At 35.8% G+C, this 19,237-nt stretch overlaps 2 protein-coding genes across 2 annotated transcripts; both read left to right on the forward strand.

Moving 5' to 3' along the window:
* The first annotated feature begins 496 nt into the window (after window positions 1–496).
* On the forward strand, window positions 497–8,427 carry LOC140844223 (olfactory receptor 56B2-like). Its single transcript, XM_073215701.1, has 2 exons — window positions 497–798; window positions 6,168–8,427. The coding sequence occupies exon 2, from the start codon at window positions 6,174–6,176 to the stop codon at window positions 7,131–7,133; it is 960 nt and encodes a 319-aa protein (XP_073071802.1). The 5' UTR covers window positions 497–798; window positions 6,168–6,173; the 3' UTR covers window positions 7,134–8,427.
* Window positions 8,428–10,173: 1,746 nt separating this feature from the next.
* On the forward strand, window positions 10,174–18,104 carry LOC140844224 (olfactory receptor 56B2-like). Its single transcript, XM_073215702.1, has 2 exons — window positions 10,174–10,475; window positions 15,845–18,104. The coding sequence occupies exon 2, from the start codon at window positions 15,851–15,853 to the stop codon at window positions 16,808–16,810; it is 960 nt and encodes a 319-aa protein (XP_073071803.1). The 5' UTR covers window positions 10,174–10,475; window positions 15,845–15,850; the 3' UTR covers window positions 16,811–18,104.
* The last annotated feature ends 1,133 nt before the right edge of the window (window positions 18,105–19,237 follow it).

Here is a 19,237-nt window from a genome sequence, read left to right on the forward strand (position 1 = left end):
TTAACTAAGGAGGGTGTTTGCTACTTCAAATGCAAAAGGAGATGTGTATATATTGGAAATTTGGTATCACAAAAAGAAAATGATTATCCTCCAGCAACTGATCTCAAAGGTACAGGATATTGTTATCTAACAATGAGTTTAAAATAGCTGTTAATGAAGAAATAAAAAGGAGGTACAAGAAAACTTAGAGAGGCAATTCAATGGACACGGGAACAAATTTAATGAACATCAGGTTTTTCACCAAAGAAAATGGAGTTATGAAAAGGACGCAAATAGAAATTCTGAACATAGAGAATATAAACGATAATAATAATAATGCAATAAAGAGCATCAGTAAATAAGCAGACCTGAAGAAGTGAGAGTAAGTAACTGGAGGATACAAGTGTACAGATGACTCAGAAAAGAGGGAGAAATAAATTTTGAAAAAGTGAAGAAAACCTACCAGAGTTACTGGATTTGATTAGTAAAATAAATATAATAAAGTTGGTGTACCAGAAGGACATGTGAAGCATAAAAAGAGAAGAATGTTTATTTAAAGAAATATTAGTGAACTTTCCAAAGCTGTGGAAGGAATTAAATTTAGAAATCCATGAAGCTAACAAAACATTGCATTGTATCAATGTAAGAAGACCTCCAAGACACACTGTAATCAGACAGTTCCACTTCTGGTTATATGCAAAGGAAATGAAAACAGGATCTAAAAGAGATACAAACACCCCGATATTTACTGCAGCATTATTCACTATAGCCAATATATGGAAACAATCTAAGTGCCAATCAACAGATGAATGGAAAAAGGTATGATATATTTATATATATATGATATATACTTTTTCTGCCAGCAGCCATGAAGCAGAGTCATCCTGTTAGTTGCAGTAATATGACAAGAACTTGAGCACTATCTTACCTCAGATGAGTCAGAGAGAGAAAGACAATTACTGTGTGATACTAATTATCTGTGGAACCTAACAATGCCAGACTCAAGGAAAAAAAAACAGAAATATCACGGTTACAGAATATGTGGGTTGGGGGAAGGCACAGACATGAAGATTACAAACTTGGCAACGAGTAGTACATGAGCTGTAGAGAGCTAACGCACAGTCTATGTATAGTCAACAATATTGGGTTATCAAGATGAAATTTGCTAAGAGACTATATCATGACTAGTTCATCCAGAAAAACAAAGGAAATTATTTAATATGATAGAGGTGCTTATTATTACTTCAGTGACCATTTACAATATATGAATGCATCAAATTATTATACTGTATACCTTAATTTAGACAATGTTACATGTCAAGATTTTTCAATGAAAATATAAAGATTTTATTTTATTTAAAAAAATGTAAAGCTTGAACTCCTTTCCTCCTAGGAATTGGGTTAGCTGATTCCCATACTAGCACCTGTTTCTTTAATGTTGAGTAATATACCCTTGAGATATACAACACACTGTTTTCTTTAAAGATTCAGTTCAATAGTACAGATATCAAGGGATTTTGAGATTTAAGGTTGTGTGTGTACATATATGGGAGAATCACAATGTTTTTGACCAAAACCCTGAGTACCTGGACCAGATTGGACTCAGCTCCCTGTTTTGCTATCCAGAAACTAAGGTAGTAAAAGACAAACAAACGGGGGACTGTCTCAGGATTGTTAGTGCTGTCAGCACTAACATAAACTGGAGAGAGACTCTGTATAGGAATTGATTATGATATTCTCAGAGACACAGATTTGATTCCACCCACCCAGTAAAAGGCATAAGTGTGATAAAAGATTGGCTTTTATTGAAAATGTTTATTTCCCCAATTCTCAGATTACAATTCAGTGCCACCTGCCATCATGAAATCTATGTTGTTTACCTATCAGAGAGGAACCTTTGGTTCTGCTGTAGCGGAGCCGGGCTATGACTCACCCTCAGGACCAGAAGTGGAGTAGCTAGAGGACAGTTCTCATTCCTGGTTCAGACACTCCTGCTTCCTACCTTCCCTCCCAGTGACCTCACGTATGAGCCCAATGCAATGGCTTCATTTAGAGAGATCTATTTGTGACTGTGTTCCTTCCATTTTAGATAGCAAAGTCTACTTGGAGGATCCCTGAGTCATACTAAGAGAAGTCCACCATGGGATGTAAACTTCAGGCTCGTCTAGAGAGGAAACACACTTATCTTTGGGCTCTGGGAGTGAGAATAGACATCAAAGCATATGTATTTTGTACTTACTAAGTGGTGATATACATGCTTCAATGTTCCTATTTCAACATACATGCCGCACCAACAGCATAATACAAGTGCATTTCCCTTGTATAAATTAAGTTCTGATGAACCAAAATTATTTTAAATTTCTTTTAGAAACAGTCTAATATAATACGTGGTTCATACTATATTATGTGGTATAAGCATGGCTCTTTAACTGAGAGTTTGGCAAATGTATTGAAGATGGACCTAAACTTCACTTGTAACAATAAAACCAGCTTTAGTATTAACATTACAAGTACCACATAGAAATTCGAGGGATAAAGTAAGATAGATATCTCATAGGAAAAATATTCTTAAAAATAGAGCACAAGGAATCTCAGAGATATATTTCCTATTCTCTATGTATGAGAATCTATGATTTCTGTAATTTTTCTACCTTCTTCTGTTGCATGGACACATAGAGTGAACAGCTGACGGCTCCAAAGCACTGAGAAGCAATGGGGAATGATTCTTTTTCAATATCTTTGACAATCTGTGTACACTAGTCAAATATATTTCGAAAATACTTTCCAATGTTTATCTTATGTTCAGGGTAATCCATTATGTTTCAGTAAATCTGTATCTCTCTCTCTAGATTACATGTGAGTTATTACATATTTTTCTTAATGATTATTTTCAAAAGAAATGGGAAAATATAACATATACAAACATCAAAGATAAACTTACTCACAAACAGAAAGAAACTTGAATACAATTATTTTATGTACGGAAACAGATTCTAGTATTGTACGCTCTTAGTACCCATGTGTCTATAGTGCCCATTGAAACGCTTTAGGTACTCCTGCAATTACTGATGCAAATTTACACCAGTATTGCTAAACAGGAAACTGAGGATTAGCTAAAGAGTTTTGATTAATTTAAATGATTTCCTCCTTTTTTGCCATGGACAGAATTTAAATGATAATTTTAGGGCTTTTCTTACATTGCTTATGGAAAATCGTATCAAACCTGGACAAACAATTTGGTACAATCAGCATTTATTGCCCTGTGTCAAGAATGTCATCTGTTGTTTCTCAGTAGAGCTCCTGATCCAACATCTGGGTTAGCTTTTATTTTGTCAGACATTAATACTGTCTAAACAGTTTTGGTGTACGTGTTTGGTTTGTTAGTATGGTTTGGCCAATCTAAAAATTTTTTGTGCATACCTGTGTATAGTTTGCTTTGCATTTATTCCAGTATTCAAAATACATGTTTTACTAATATACATATATATTTTATAGCATAATATTCATATAAATCTATGTGAAATATAATCCTATGTAGTATATTTTAAATACTTGAACTTCATTGTACATTCTACAATACTTGATTTGTTTGCTGCCTTGTATTCTATTTTCTTGGGATTTCTTTTGTTTCATTTATTTTATTAAGGGAAAATATTTTTTAGAGATTTAGGTTCTTTGTTGATTTATGATATGCACATTGTGGTTCTATTTAATTTGGTATCCCCTTTATGTTTTCCAAGAGATAATAATTAGATTACAGAATAATAACTCTTAAAGACTATTGTGAAATTTGATTCATTTATACATTAATCTGCTTAATCACTCAAAAACATCTATTGACATCTGTAATGTTCATGAGGCCTTTGTAGACATGCAACTACAAATATAAACACAAAATATCCAAATATAAGGGTGTGGTAAAATTGTGATAGATACAAGAATATTAACAGGATTTTATACTACCATGGTGTTAAAGTTTTAAAAAAGAGACTCATACATCAACGAATATATTCCTTTCTTAAAAGCCTGCCTCCTTCCCAACGACATCATATTAAGATTTGAAGGGTGGCTCTCTATGCTCTCAGAGGGAGTTGAGTCTTCTAGAAGAAGGTGATGATTGAAGCCGAATTTGGCAGTGGGGGGACACAAAATAGAACAGTGATTGCTGAATCACAAGGCAAAAAATACCAGTGTGGTGTGAGTGGGACTCAGCAAACCATAACAGGAGAGAACGCTGATCTGGCAGAATCCCAATCATGCCACATGTCTGAAAGCATTTGTCTCTTCCCCTTTTAAGAGTTTCTGTATTTCCTTCAAAATTTTGCTTAGTTGCCATTTCTATCTGTTCCTCTAAGAGACTTAATAGTTTCTGATGACGCCAGAGGGGTCTTTGAAGAGTGCTCTTATTAACTAGTTTGCCTTGTGTTGCTTTACAATTTCAAGTGTCTAATCTCTTATTCTTCATTACAAGTAAAGATACAACAGGGCTGTAGGTAGAAAAATGGAATAAGGAGCAACATGATCTCTGATTCATCCAGTTTCCTAAACATTAACTACCCTCTTATGATGACTGGAAGTTTGTTCTTGGAAGACACATTCATATGTAGTATAGATGCAAACGTGTCAAGCATGATGAAGAACAATGAGGAATCATAAAAAATGAGAAACTTGAAAGCAATATTCACATTTGAGTGTGAGAGGCACAGAGCCCTACTACTCAACTCCAAGAACACTGGCACCCATCACGTATTCCTCCAGGATGTGGATTGGTGGATTCTTTCTGGAAAGATTGGCATCCCAGTAAGGATGCAAACAATGAAGGCAGTAGGTCCCTACACATCACTCAGAGTGAATGCTTCTGATTGGTGAGACTCACTCACCGCTGGAATTTCAAATCAGCTTTTAAAGACTTTCTCTTAAGAAAGAAATAAAAGTCAAAGGTAGCAAGACATTTGAGAAATGGATTAAAATTAAGGAAAATGAGAAAGAAAGCTATAAAAATAAATAACTGAAGTTAACATGTTATGCAAACAATACACGGAACAGCATAGTTTGTATAAATATATATTATTTTGATTCTACCTTCCTTCATTGTGTTATAAGTATAATGGAAAAACATTACTTGGGTTAGGATGAGTGTATCTATAAATTGTACATTCACACAAGTGTTCTCTAGATACTATAATTTCGGGCCAAAACATTTTTTAATATTACGTATCTTTACATTAAGTCTTTAATATTTCAAGTACTGAAAGGAAACAAATAATAAATAGCACACATTTGGTAGAAACAAAACATGAAAATTTGTTTCAGTTTTCACATTCAAAAATGAATAAATAATTGAACCATGAAATCTGTTTAGACAGTCATTTGATTTTAGTACGTTAATTTGAAAACATTTATCTCAAATTCATTTCTTTAAAGTCCACTTTATTATACTCGCATTATGCAATGTGAGTATCCACATGGCTCCAAGAAGAAAAGGTACATCCGAATAGGGGAAAGTTACTCAAACCAGAACCAATTGGATTTAAGGAATACTGAGATTCCCAAAACATACTTCTCTTTCTTATAGAGTTACTTGGCTTCCTGTATCTTATTCATAATTCTGAATACTGGTTTCTTCACTAAAAACTGGCTGCACTAACTTACCACATACATTTTAATTAAAGTTAAATAATGTTTATGATTATTTAAAAATTCTCATGTGTTTAACAGAAATAGGTTTCTTTTGTTTTTCTATAATCTAATCTGTTATATATATTTCTCCACAAATAAAATCTCTAGTCTCATTTTACGCAGTAACTCTACAATTAATTAGAAAAAGAGAGGCCACTCAGGGATATCAGATTGTTTACTCTTGTCCATATTCCATGACTCATGTAGGAAGATAAAGACCAAAGTCCTGATAACTCTAATCCTATATTCATCAAGTGTGAGAGGATGGAAATAATGTGATATGCTTTATGAAGTTTTTCTAATGATTAACTGAGACAAAGCATAGAAAGTGCTTCCACAGGTCGTGTTTCACTAGAAATGTGCAATAACTGTCGGTGGCAGACTGAGAAAAAAGATGAAGAATATCCTACATGAGGACATGAACCTTGCTGACTCCTTTTCAACTTTTACAATAGGGTAATTTCAGAGAGATTATTATTAAAAATAACCATAAATGATTTTTTTCTTAGTGAAAGATGTTCCACGATCCCAGACATTCCAACGGATCTAACGTCCAGGTCTCCGAGTTCCTCCTGATGGGGTTCCCAGGCATTCATGAGTGGCAGCACTGGCTCTCCCTGCCCCTGGCTCTGCTCTACCTCTTAGCTCTTGCTGCCAACATCCTAGTCCTCCACACCATCAAACAAGAGGCAGCACTGCACCAGCCTATGTACTATTTCCTGGGGGTCCTGGCTGTGGTAGACATGGGCCTGGCCACCAACATCACACCCAAGATTCTGGCCATCCTATGGTTCAATGCTAAAGTCATCAGCCTCCCAGAGTGCTTTGCTCAGATGTATGTCATACATTGTTTTATGTGCATGGAGTCAGGCATCTTCGTCTGCATGGCTATAGACAGATATGTAGCCATTTGTCAACCACTACGCTATCCGTCAGTAATTACTGAATCTTTTGTGGTCAAAGCAACTGTGTTCATGGCACTCAGAAATACCCTAACTACCATCCCAGTGCCCGTGTTGGCTGCTCAGAGACACTACTGCTCACAGAACCAAATTGAGCACTGTCTGTGCTCTACTTTTGCAGTCACTAGCCTATCCTGTGATGACAGGACAATCAACAAGCTCTACCAGGTAATTCTGGTCTGGACCCTCCTGGGAAGTGACCTGGGTGGGATTATTTTATCCTATGTTTCGATACTCCAGTCTGTGCTGAAGCTGAACTCAGCAGAAGCTGCATCCAAGGCCCTAAGTACCTGCACTTCCCACCTCATCCTAATCCTATTGTTCTACACAGTCGTTGTTGTTATTTCCATCACCCATTTTGTACCAAAAACTGTTCTTCTTATCACAGTTCTACTCAATGTATTAGAAAACATCATCCCTCCTGCCCTCAACCCCATGGTGTATGCACTCAAAAACAAGGAGCTCAGACAGAGCTTACATAAGGTTCTCAAGCTAAACAGCAAAGGCAACTAACACGGACAAGGGGCTCACTTTTGTAACTTTCAACATATTTATTCATCATATTTCCAATCATGACTACTGTCAGAAGAACTAAAGAAAATGACACTGTGGCAGCTTTTCAGTTAGTAAATAAAGAATCTGTTATGAAAACGAAAATCCAAGAGAAAGTGGTGAAATTAAAAGTTGTTATCTTGCTTGTCAAGAAAGATCCTCATAAAAAAACAACACACAATGGTGTGTGTTGTCTCAAGATACCCAAAGACAGGCCGAATGTGGAAAACACTCTGACAGTTAACACAAAAACCTGAACACAGTAACCATATAACCCAGCAATTCAATGTCTAATCACAGCCCCTGATAATTAAAAATAGATGTTACAACTAAACCTTGTATATGAATGTTTGTAGTAGTATTCTTAGTCAAAAAAATGGGAAAAAAACCTCTCAAATGTCCATCAGCTGCTGAATATGTAAACAGATTGAGGCATATGCACAAAAGGGATTATTATGCATCCATTAAAAGGGATTAGATACTGATCTATGCTGTGACATGTATAAACTTGCAAAAAAATCTACTGAGTGTAAAAAGCCAGAATAAAAGCTTACCTGTTCTCTGATTTCACTCAAATGTAATATCCAGAATAAGTAAGTCTACTGGATCAGAAAGCAAATTAGTTGTTGTCAGGAGCAAGAAAGGACAGGTGTTTTTGGAGTAACTAATTAATGTTTATGGAGTTTCTTTGAGGAACGGAGTTTTCTGGAATTACCTAATGCTGTTGGTTGCACAGCATTTAAATGTACTACAAGTCACTCAACTGTATATTTTTAAATGACTTAAATGGGTAATTATATGGTATGAATTTCATGTTAATAAAAACACTATAAAATAAAAAGGTGCATGAATGTTCTCTACGTATGTATTTGTTGCATCATATCTTATAATATAAAAACACATATATATTCAAAAACAGGACAATTCCTAAAAAAGTTGTGTAATTGCGTATTGTATACTTTGAATCATAATATTAAGGATAGTAAACTACATAATAATCCTTTTTGTGAACATTATATAATATCGCCTGAAAACGGAAAAATTCACGTTCTAATCTATTTTCCTAACTTTGTTTCCAAAGGGTCCTGCGAATGTTTATTAAGAAATGTATCAGAAGTAACATTTAATAATGGAAATTAAGAGTTCTCTTTTACTTACAAACTCATTTTTATTGTTTTAGTAATTAAAAACATACAGGCATGACTCCTAAACTTTAATTAAAGTAATTTATTATTAGAATCAGTTGTGCTTTCTTATTATTGCAATCACTACCATCATCATATTATGTCAAAATTTGGGTATCTGAATATTCTGAATGTATGCACAATAAGACCACACTTTTCATGAATTTCCATAATTTCAAAATATTTAAAATCAATCTTACTTAGAAGAAAAAATAAATAAACCAACTGAAGAACATATGAATGTGTGAGAGTGACTGAATCTCCATGAGACATTGTGAGCGCTTTCAACTTGTGTCTCAAGAGAAACAAAACTCTTCAATAAATATTAAAATAGCTAACATTAGTTAAAATTAGCTTGTGTCATTCCAACCCTCCCCATATGTACTTTTCCACACACAAATACACACAAATGTCAATATATGCTCATGAAATTCTATTATTTATTTATCATCTGACAGGGGGGTAACACTGTAAAGCTAGGTGGCATCAGAATCAAGGCAGCCTGAGTAATTACTTTTTTCTCTTTCCTTTGATTTACAACTAATTGAATATCTATAACCAAACTTGGATGCTTCAGCATTATACACCTTCACACCTGGGAGGTTTCTACCTGCCCATGTATCAGAGTACAGGCAGATAGGACATTGGCGGGGGCTATAGATTCAAGGGATTCAGGGAGCCTGACATACGCACTCACTATGCTGGGAAAAAAGGAACTTGGAAGTACAAACTGGGTGGATACCCAGGGGAGAAAGAAAAATTGTGGTGATTCAGACTAATACTAGAATCCAGCCTGCCACTGGAGGTGGACAAAGAGGTATTTGGAGGCAGAGGAGAGGAAGCAATTCGCCAAGGTGAGCTTCATCCCCAGGGCAGCACTGTAAATTGCTAGATTTTGGCAGATTCAGAGGCCTCCCCGACGCTCCCGACGCTCCCAACGCAATGTAACTGCCCAACAGCTCCTGGGTTTCTGAGGGAGGATCTCCATGACTAGAGGAGGGGAGAGAAAGGGAAGGAGGCAGAAGAGAACGTCATTCCTGCTGTTCCCCCGTTAGGATTTCAGCAGGATGCCTGATCATGGACCTTGATTTGAGAAACCCACTTAAGGTTGCCTCTACCAGGCCATGGGTGCTGAGCCCACGCCTCCCCCACTCTGTTGTCAGTTCCTTGTGCACACACCCAACTGCATCCAGGAGAGCCAGTTCCAGCACGAGAACCTTTACTGCCACAAACTCCATCTACAGTGCCACCTTCTGGAATACAAAAGAAAGCTCTCTTACTGCCAGACTTAAAAATGTATCACCAAAATAAACACAAATCCTTAACTAAGGAGGGTGTTTGCTACTTCAAATGCAAAAGGAGATGTGTATATATTGGAAATTTGGTATCACAAAAAGAAAATGATTATCCTCCAGCAACTGATCTCAAAGGTACAGGATATTGTTATCTAACAATGAGTTTAAAATAGCTGTTAATGAAGAAATAAAAAGGAGGTACAAGAAAACTTAGAGAGGCAATTCAATGGACACGGGAACAAATTTAATGAACATCAGGTTTTTCACCAAAGAAAATGGAGTTATGAAAAGGACGCAAATAGAAATTCTGAACATAGAGAATATAAACGATAATAATAATAATGCAATAAAGAGCATCAGTAAATAAGCAGACCTGAAGAAGTGAGAGTAAGTAACTGGAGGATACAAGTGTACAGATGACTCAGAAAAGAGGGAGAAATAAATTTTGAAAAAGTGAAGAAAACCTACCAGAGTTACTGGATTTGATTAGTAAAATAAATATAATAAAGTTGGTGTACCAGAAGGACATGTGAAGCATAAAAAGAGAAGAATGTTTATTTAAAGAAATATTAGTGAACTTTCCAAAGCTGTGGAAGGAATTAAATTTAGAAATCCATGAAGCTAACAAAACATTGCATTGTATCAATGTAAGAAGACCTCCAAGACACACTGTAATCAGACAGTTCCACTTCTGGTTATATGCAAAGGAAATGAAAACAGGATCTAAAAGAGATACAAACACCCCGATATTTACTGCAGCATTATTCACTATAGCCAATATATGGAAACAATCTAAGTGCCAATCAACAGATGAATGGAAAAAGGTATGATATATTTATATATATATGATATATACTTTTTCTGCCAGCAGCCATGAAGCAGAGTCATCCTGTTAGTTGCAGTAATATGACAAGAACTTGAGCACTATCTTACCTCAGATGAGTCAGAGAGAGAAAGACAATTACTGTGTGATACTAATTATCTGTGGAACCTAACAATGCCAGACTCAAGGAAAAAAAAACAGAAATATCACGGTTACAGAATATGTGGGTTGGGGGAAGGCACAGACATGAAGATTACAAACTTGGCAACGAGTAGTACATGAGCTGTAGAGAGCTAACGCACAGTCTATGTATAGTCAACAATATTGGGTTATCAAGATGAAATTTGCTAAGAGACTATATCATGACTAGTTCATCCAGAAAAACAAAGGAAATTATTTAATATGATAGAGGTGCTTATTATTACTTCAGTGACCATTTACAATATATGAATGCATCAAATTATTATACTGTATACCTTAATTTAGACAATGTTACATGTCAAGATTTTTCAATGAAAATATAAAGATTTTATTTTATTTAAAAAAATGTAAAGCTTGAACTCCTTTCCTCCTAGGAATTGGGTTAGCTGATTCCCATACTAGCACCTGTTTCTTTAATGTTGAGTAATATACCCTTGAGATATACAACACACTGTTTTCTTTAAAGATTCAGTTCAATAGTACAGATATCAAGGGATTTTGAGATTTAAGGTTGTGTGTGTACATATATGGGAGAATCACAATGTTTTTGACCAAAACCCTGAGTACCTGGACCAGATTGGACTCAGCTCCCTGTTTTGCTATCCAGAAACTAAGGTAGTAAAAGACAAACAAACGGGGGACTGTCTCAGGATTGTTAGTGCTGTCAGCACTAACATAAACTGGAGAGAGACTCTGTATAGGAATTGATTATGATATTCTCAGAGACACAGATTTGATTCCACCCACCCAGTAAAAGGCATAAGTGTGATAAAAGATTGGCTTTTATTGAAAATGTTTATTTCCCCAATTCTCAGATTACAATTCAGTGCCACCTGCCATCATGAAATCTATGTTGTTTACCTATCAGAGAGGAACCTTTGGTTCTGCTGTAGCGGAGCCGGGCTATGACTCACCCTCAGGACCAGAAGTGGAGTAGCTAGAGGACAGTTCTCATTCCTGGTTCAGACACTCCTGCTTCCTACCTTCCCTCCCAGTGACCTCACGTATGAGCCCAATGCAATGGCTTCATTTAGAGAGATCTATTTGTGACTGTGTTCCTTCCATTTTAGATAGCAAAGTCTACTTGGAGGATCCCTGAGTCATACTAAGAGAAGTCCACCATGGGATGTAAACTTCAGGCTCGTCTAGAGAGGAAACACACTTATCTTTGGGCTCTGGGAGTGAGAATAGACATCAAAGCATATGTATTTTGTACTTACTAAGTGGTGATATACATGCTTCAATGTTCCTATTTCAACATACATGCCGCACCAACAGCATAATACAAGTGCATTTCCCTTGTATAAATTAAGTTCTGATGAACCAAAATTATTTTAAATTTCTTTTAGAAACAGTCTAATATAATACGTGGTTCATACTATATTATGTGGTATAAGCATGGCTCTTTAACTGAGAGTTTGGCAAATGTATTGAAGATGGACCTAAACTTCACTTGTAACAATAAAACCAGCTTTAGTATTAACATTACAAGTACCACATAGAAATTCGAGGGATAAAGTAAGATAGATATCTCATAGGAAAAATATTCTTAAAAATAGAGCACAAGGAATCTCAGAGATATATTTCCTATTCTCTATGTATGAGAATCTATGATTTCTGTAATTTTTCTACCTTCTTCTGTTGCATGGACACATAGAGTGAACAGCTGACGGCTCCAAAGCACTGAGAAGCAATGGGGAATGATTCTTTTTCAATATCTTTGACAATCTGTGTACACTAGTCAAATATATTTCGAAAATACTTTCCAATGTTTATCTTATGTTCAGGGTAATCCATTATGTTTCAGTAAATCTGTATCTCTCTCTCTAGATTACATGTGAGTTATTACATATTTTTCTTAATGATTATTTTCAAAAGAAATGGGAAAATATAACATATACAAACATCAAAGATAAACTTACTCACAAACAGAAAGAAACTTGAATACAATTATTTTATGTACGGAAACAGATTCTAGTATTGTACGCTCTTAGTACCCATGTGTCTATAGTGCCCATTGAAACGCTTTAGGTACTCCTGCAATTACTGATGCAAATTTACACCAGTATTGCTAAACAGGAAACTGAGGATTAGCTAAAGAGTTTTGATTAATTTAAATGATTTCCTCCTTTTTTGCCATGGACAGAATTTAAATGATAATTTTAGGGCTTTTCTTACATTGCTTATGGAAAATCGTATCAAACCTGGACAAACAATTTGGTACAATCAGCATTTATTGCCCTGTGTCAAGAATGTCATCTGTTGTTTCTCAGTAGAGCTCCTGATCCAACATCTGGGTTAGCTTTTATTTTGTCAGACATTAATACTGTCTAAACAGTTTTGGTGTACGTGTTTGGTTTGTTAGTATGGTTTGGCCAATCTAAAAATTTTTTGTGCATACCTGTGTATAGTTTGCTTTGCATTTATTCCAGTATTCAAAATACATGTTTTACTAATATACATATATATTTTATAGCATAATATTCATATAAATCTATGTGAAATATAATCCTATGTAGTATATTTTAAATACTTGAACTTCATTGTACATTCTACAATACTTGATTTGTTTGCTGCCTTGTATTCTATTTTCTTGGGATTTCTTTTGTTTCATTTATTTTATTAAGGGAAAATATTTTTTAGAGATTTAGGTTCTTTGTTGATTTATGATATGCACATTGTGGTTCTATTTAATTTGGTATCCCCTTTATGTTTTCCAAGAGATAATAATTAGATTACAGAATAATAACTCTTAAAGACTATTGTGAAATTTGATTCATTTATACATTAATCTGCTTAATCACTCAAAAACATCTATTGACATCTGTAATGTTCATGAGGCCTTTGTAGACATGCAACTACAAATATAAACACAAAATATCCAAATATAAGGGTGTGGTAAAATTGTGATAGATACAAGAATATTAACAGGATTTTATACTACCATGGTGTTAAAGTTTTAAAAAAGAGACTCATACATCAACGAATATATTCCTTTCTTAAAAGCCTGCCTCCTTCCCAACGACATCATATTAAGATTTGAAGGGTGGCTCTCTATGCTCTCAGAGGGAGTTGAGTCTTCTAGAAGAAGGTGATGATTGAAGCCGAATTTGGCAGTGGGGGGACACAAAATAGAACAGTGATTGCTGAATCACAAGGCAAAAAATACCAGTGTGGTGTGAGTGGGACTCAGCAAACCATAACAGGAGAGAACGCTGATCTGGCAGAATCCCAATCATGCCACATGTCTGAAAGCATTTGTCTCTTCCCCTTTTAAGAGTTTCTGTATTTCCTTCAAAATTTTGCTTAGTTGCCATTTCTATCTGTTCCTCTAAGAGACTTAATAGTTTCTGATGACGCCAGAGGGGTCTTTGAAGAGTGCTCTTATTAACTAGTTTGCCTTGTGTTGCTTTACAATTTCAAGTGTCTAATCTCTTATTCTTCATTACAAGTAAAGATACAACAGGGCTGTAGGTAGAAAAATGGAATAAGGAGCAACATGATCTCTGATTCATCCAGTTTCCTAAACATTAACTACCCTCTTATGATGACTGGAAGTTTGTTCTTGGAAGACACATTCATATGTAGTATAGATGCAAACGTGTCAAGCATGATGAAGAACAATGAGGAATCATAAAAAATGAGAAACTTGAAAGCAATATTCACATTTGAGTGTGAGAGGCACAGAGCCCTACTACTCAACTCCAAGAACACTGGCACCCATCACGTATTCCTCCAGGATGTGGATTGGTGGATTCTTTCTGGAAAGATTGGCATCCCAGTAAGGATGCAAACAATGAAGGCAGTAGGTCCCTACACATCACTCAGAGTGAATGCTTCTGATTGGTGAGACTCACTCACCGCTGGAATTTCAAATCAGCTTTTAAAGACTTTCTCTTAAGAAAGAAATAAAAGTCAAAGGTAGCAAGACATTTGAGAAATGGATTAAAATTAAGGAAAATGAGAAAGAAAGCTATAAAAATAAATAACTGAAGTTAACATGTTATGCAAACAATACACGGAACAGCATAGCTTGTATAAATATATATTATTTTGATTCTACCTTCCTTCATTGTGTTATAAGTATAATGGAAAAACATTACTTGGGTTAGGATGAGTGTATCTATAAATTGTACATTCACACAAGTGTTCTCTAGATACTATAATTTCGGGCCAAAACATTTTTTAATATTACGTATCTTTACATTAAGTCTTTAATATTTCAAGTACTGAAAGGAAACAAATAATAAATAGCACACATTTGGTAGAAACAAAACATGAAAATTTGTTTCAGTTTTCACATTCAAAAATGAATAAATAATTGAACCATGAAATCTGTTTAGACAGTCATTTGATTTTAGTACGTTAATTTGAAAACATTTATCTCAAATTCATTTCTTTAAAGTCCACTTTATTATACTCGCATTATGCAATGTGAGTATCCACATGGCTCCAAGAAGAAAAGGTACATCCGAATAGGGGAAAGTTACTCAAACCAGAACCAATTGGATTTAAGGAATACTGAGATTCCCAAAACATACTTCTCTTTCTTATAGAGTTACTTGGCTTCCTGTATCTTATTCATAATTCTGAATACTGGTTTCTTCACTAAAAACTGGCTGCACTAACTTACCACATACATTTTAATTAAAGTTAAATAATGTTTATGATTATTTAAAAATTCTCATGTGTTTAACAGAAATAGGTTTCTTTTGTTTTTCTATAATCTAATCTGTTATATATATTTCTCCACAAATAAAATCTCTAGTCTCATTTTACGCAGTAACTCTACAATTAATTAGAAAAAGAGAGGCCACTCAGGGATATCAGATTGTTTACTCTTGTCCATATTCCATGACTCATGTAGGAAGATAAAGACCAAAGTCCTGATAACTCTAATCCTATATTCATCAAGTGTGAGAGGATGGAAATAATGTGATATGCTTTATGAAGTTTTTCTAATGATTAACTGAGACAAAGCATAGAAAGTGCTTCCACAGGTCGTGTTTCACTAGAAATGTGCAATAACTGTCGGTGGCAGACTGAGAAAAAAGATGAAGAATATCCTACATGAGGACATGAACCTTGCTGACTCCTTTTCAACTTTTACAATAGGGTAATTTCAGAGAGATTATTATTAAAAATAACCATAAATGATTTTTTTCTTAGTGAAAGATGTTCCACGATCCCAGACATTCCAACGGATCTAACGTCCAGGTCTCCGAGTTCCTCCTGATGGGGTTCCCAGGCATTCATGAGTGGCAGCACTGGCTCTCCCTGCCCCTGGCTCTGCTCTACCTCTTAGCTCTTGCTGCCAACATCCTAGTCCTCCACACCATCAAACAAGAGGCAGCACTGCACCAGCCTATGTACTATTTCCTGGGGGTCCTGGCTGTGGTAGACATGGGCCTGGCCACCAACATCACACCCAAGATTCTGGCCATCCTATGGTTCAATGCTAAAGTCATCAGCCTCCCAGAGTGCTTTGCTCAGATGTATGTCATACATTGTTTTATGTGCATGGAGTCAGGCATCTTCGTCTGCATGGCTATAGACAGATATGTAGCCATTTGTCAACCACTACGCTATCCGTCAGTAATTACTGAATCTTTTGTGGTCAAAGCAACTGTGTTCATGGCACTCAGAAATACCCTAACTACCATCCCAGTGCCCGTGTTGGCTGCTCAGAGACACTACTGCTCACAGAACCAAATTGAGCACTGTCTGTGCTCTACTTTTGCAGTCACTAGCCTATCCTGTGATGACAGGACAATCAACAAGCTCTACCAGGTAATTCTGGTCTGGACCCTCCTGGGAAGTGACCTGGGTGGGATTATTTTATCCTATGTTTCGATACTCCAGTCTGTGCTGAAGCTGAACTCAGCAGAAGCTGCATCCAAGGCCCTAAGTACCTGCACTTCCCACCTCATCCTAATCCTATTGTTCTACACAGTCGTTGTTGTTATTTCCATCACCCATTTTGTACCAAAAACTGTTCTTCTTATCACAGTTCTACTCAATGTATTAGAAAACATCATCCCTCCTGCCCTCAACCCCATGGTGTATGCACTCAAAAACAAGGAGCTCAGACAGAGCTTACATAAGGTTCTCAAGCTAAACAGCAAAGGCAACTAACACGGACAAGGGGCTCACTTTTGTAACTTTCAACATATTTATTCATCATATTTCCAATCATGACTACTGTCAGAAGAACTAAAGAAAATGACACTGTGGCAGCTTTTCAGTTAGTAAATAAAGAATCTGTTATGAAAACGAAAATCCAAGAGAAAGTGGTGAAATTAAAAGTTGTTATCTTGCTTGTCAAGAAAGATCCTCATAAAAAAACAACACACAATGGTGTGTGTTGTCTCAAGATACCCAAAGACAGGCCGAATGTGGAAAACACTCTGACAGTTAACACAAAAACCTGAACACAGTAACCATATAACCCAGCAATTCAATGTCTAATCACAGCCCCTGATAATTAAAAATAGATGTTACAACTAAACCTTGTATATGAATGTTTGTAGTAGTATTCTTAGTCAAAAAAATGGGAAAAAAACCTCTCAAATGTCCATCAGCTGCTGAATATGTAAACAGATTGAGGCATATGCACAAAAGGGATTATTATGCATCCATTAAAAGGGATTAGATACTGATCTATGCTGTGACATGTATAAACTTGCAAAAAAATCTACTGAGTGTAAAAAGCCAGAATAAAAGCTTACCTGTTCTCTGATTTCACTCAAATGTAATATCCAGAATAAGTAAGTCTACTGGATCAGAAAGCAAATTAGTTGTTGTCAGGAGCAAGAAAGGACAGGTGTTTTTGGAGTAACTAATTAATGTTTATGGAGTTTCTTTGAGGAACGGAGTTTTCTGGAATTACCTAATGCTGTTGGTTGCACAGCATTTAAATGTACTACAAGTCACTCAACTGTATATTTTTAAATGACTTAAATGGGTAATTATATGGTATGAATTTCATGTTAATAAAAACACTATAAAATAAAAAGGTGCATGAATGTTCTCTACGTATGTATTTGTTGCATCATATCTTATAATATAAAAACACATATATATTCAAAAACAGGACAATTCCTAAAAAAGTTGTGTAATTGCGTATTGTATACTTTGAATCATAATATTAAGGATAGTAAACTACATAATAATCCTTTTTGTGAACATTATATAATATCGCCTGAAAACGGAAAAATTCACGTTCTAATCTATTTTCCTAACTTTGTTTCCAAAGGGTCCTGCGAATGTTTATTAAGAAATGTATCAGAAGTAACATTTAATAATGGAAATTAAGAGTTCTCTTTTACTTACAAACTCATTTTTATTGTTTTAGTAATTAAAAACATACAGGCATGACTCCTAAACTTTAATTAAAGTAATTTATTATTAGAATCAGTTGTGCTTTCTTATTATTGCAATCACTACCATCATCATATTATGTCAAAATTTGGGTATCTGAATATTCTGAATGTATGCACAATAAGACCACACTTTTCATGAATTTCCATAATTTCAAAATATTTAAAATCAATCTTACTTAGAAGAAAAAATAAATAAACCAACTGAAGAACATATGAATGTGTGAGAGTGACTGAATCTCCATGAGACATTGTGAGCGCTTTCAACTTGTGTCTCAAGAGAAACAAAACTCTTCAATAAATATTAAAATAGCTAACATTAGTTAAAATTAGCTTGTGTCATTCCAACCCTCCCCATATGTACTTTTCCACACACAAATACACACAAATGTCAATATATGCTCATGAAATTCTATTATTTATTTATCATCTGACAGGGGGGTAACACTGTAAAGCTAGGTGGCATCAGAATCAAGGCAGCCTGAGTAATTACTTTTTTCTCTTTCCTTTGATTTACAACTAATTGAATATCTATAACCAAACTTGGATGCTTCAGCATTATACACCTTCACACCTGGGAGGTTTCTACCTGCCCATGTATCAGAGTACAGGCAGATAGGACATTGGCGGGGGCTATAGATTCAAGGGATTCAGGGAGCCTGACATACGCACTCACTATGCTGGGAAAAAAGGAACTTGGAAGTACAAACTGGGTGGATACCCAGGGGAGAAAGAAAAATTGTGGTGATTCAGACTAATACTAGAATCCAGCCTGCCACTGGAGGTGGACAAAGAGGTATTTGGAGGCAGAGGAGAGGAAGCAATTCGCCAAGGTGAGCTTCATCCCCAGGGCAGCACTGTAAATTGCTAGATTTTGGCAGATTCAGAGGCCTCCCCGACGCTCCCGACGCTCCCAACGCAATGTAACTGCCCAACAGCTCCTGGGTTTCTGAGGGAGGATCTCCATGACTAGAGGAGGGGAGAGAAAGGGAAGGAGGCAGAAGAGAACGTCATTCCTGCTGTTCCCCCGTTAGGATTTCAGCAGGATGCCTGATCATGGACCTTGATTTGAGAAACCCACTTAAGGTTGCCTCTACCAGGCCATGGGTGCTGAGCCCACGCCTCCCCCACTCTGTTGTCAGTTCCTTGTGCACACACCCAACTGCATCCAGGAGAGCCAGTT

Source organism: Manis javanica, chromosome 11 (genome assembly GCF_040802235.1).
Source record: "Manis javanica isolate MJ-LG chromosome 11, MJ_LKY, whole genome shotgun sequence".
Taxonomy (NCBI): Eukaryota; Metazoa; Chordata; class Mammalia; order Pholidota; family Manidae; genus Manis; species Manis javanica.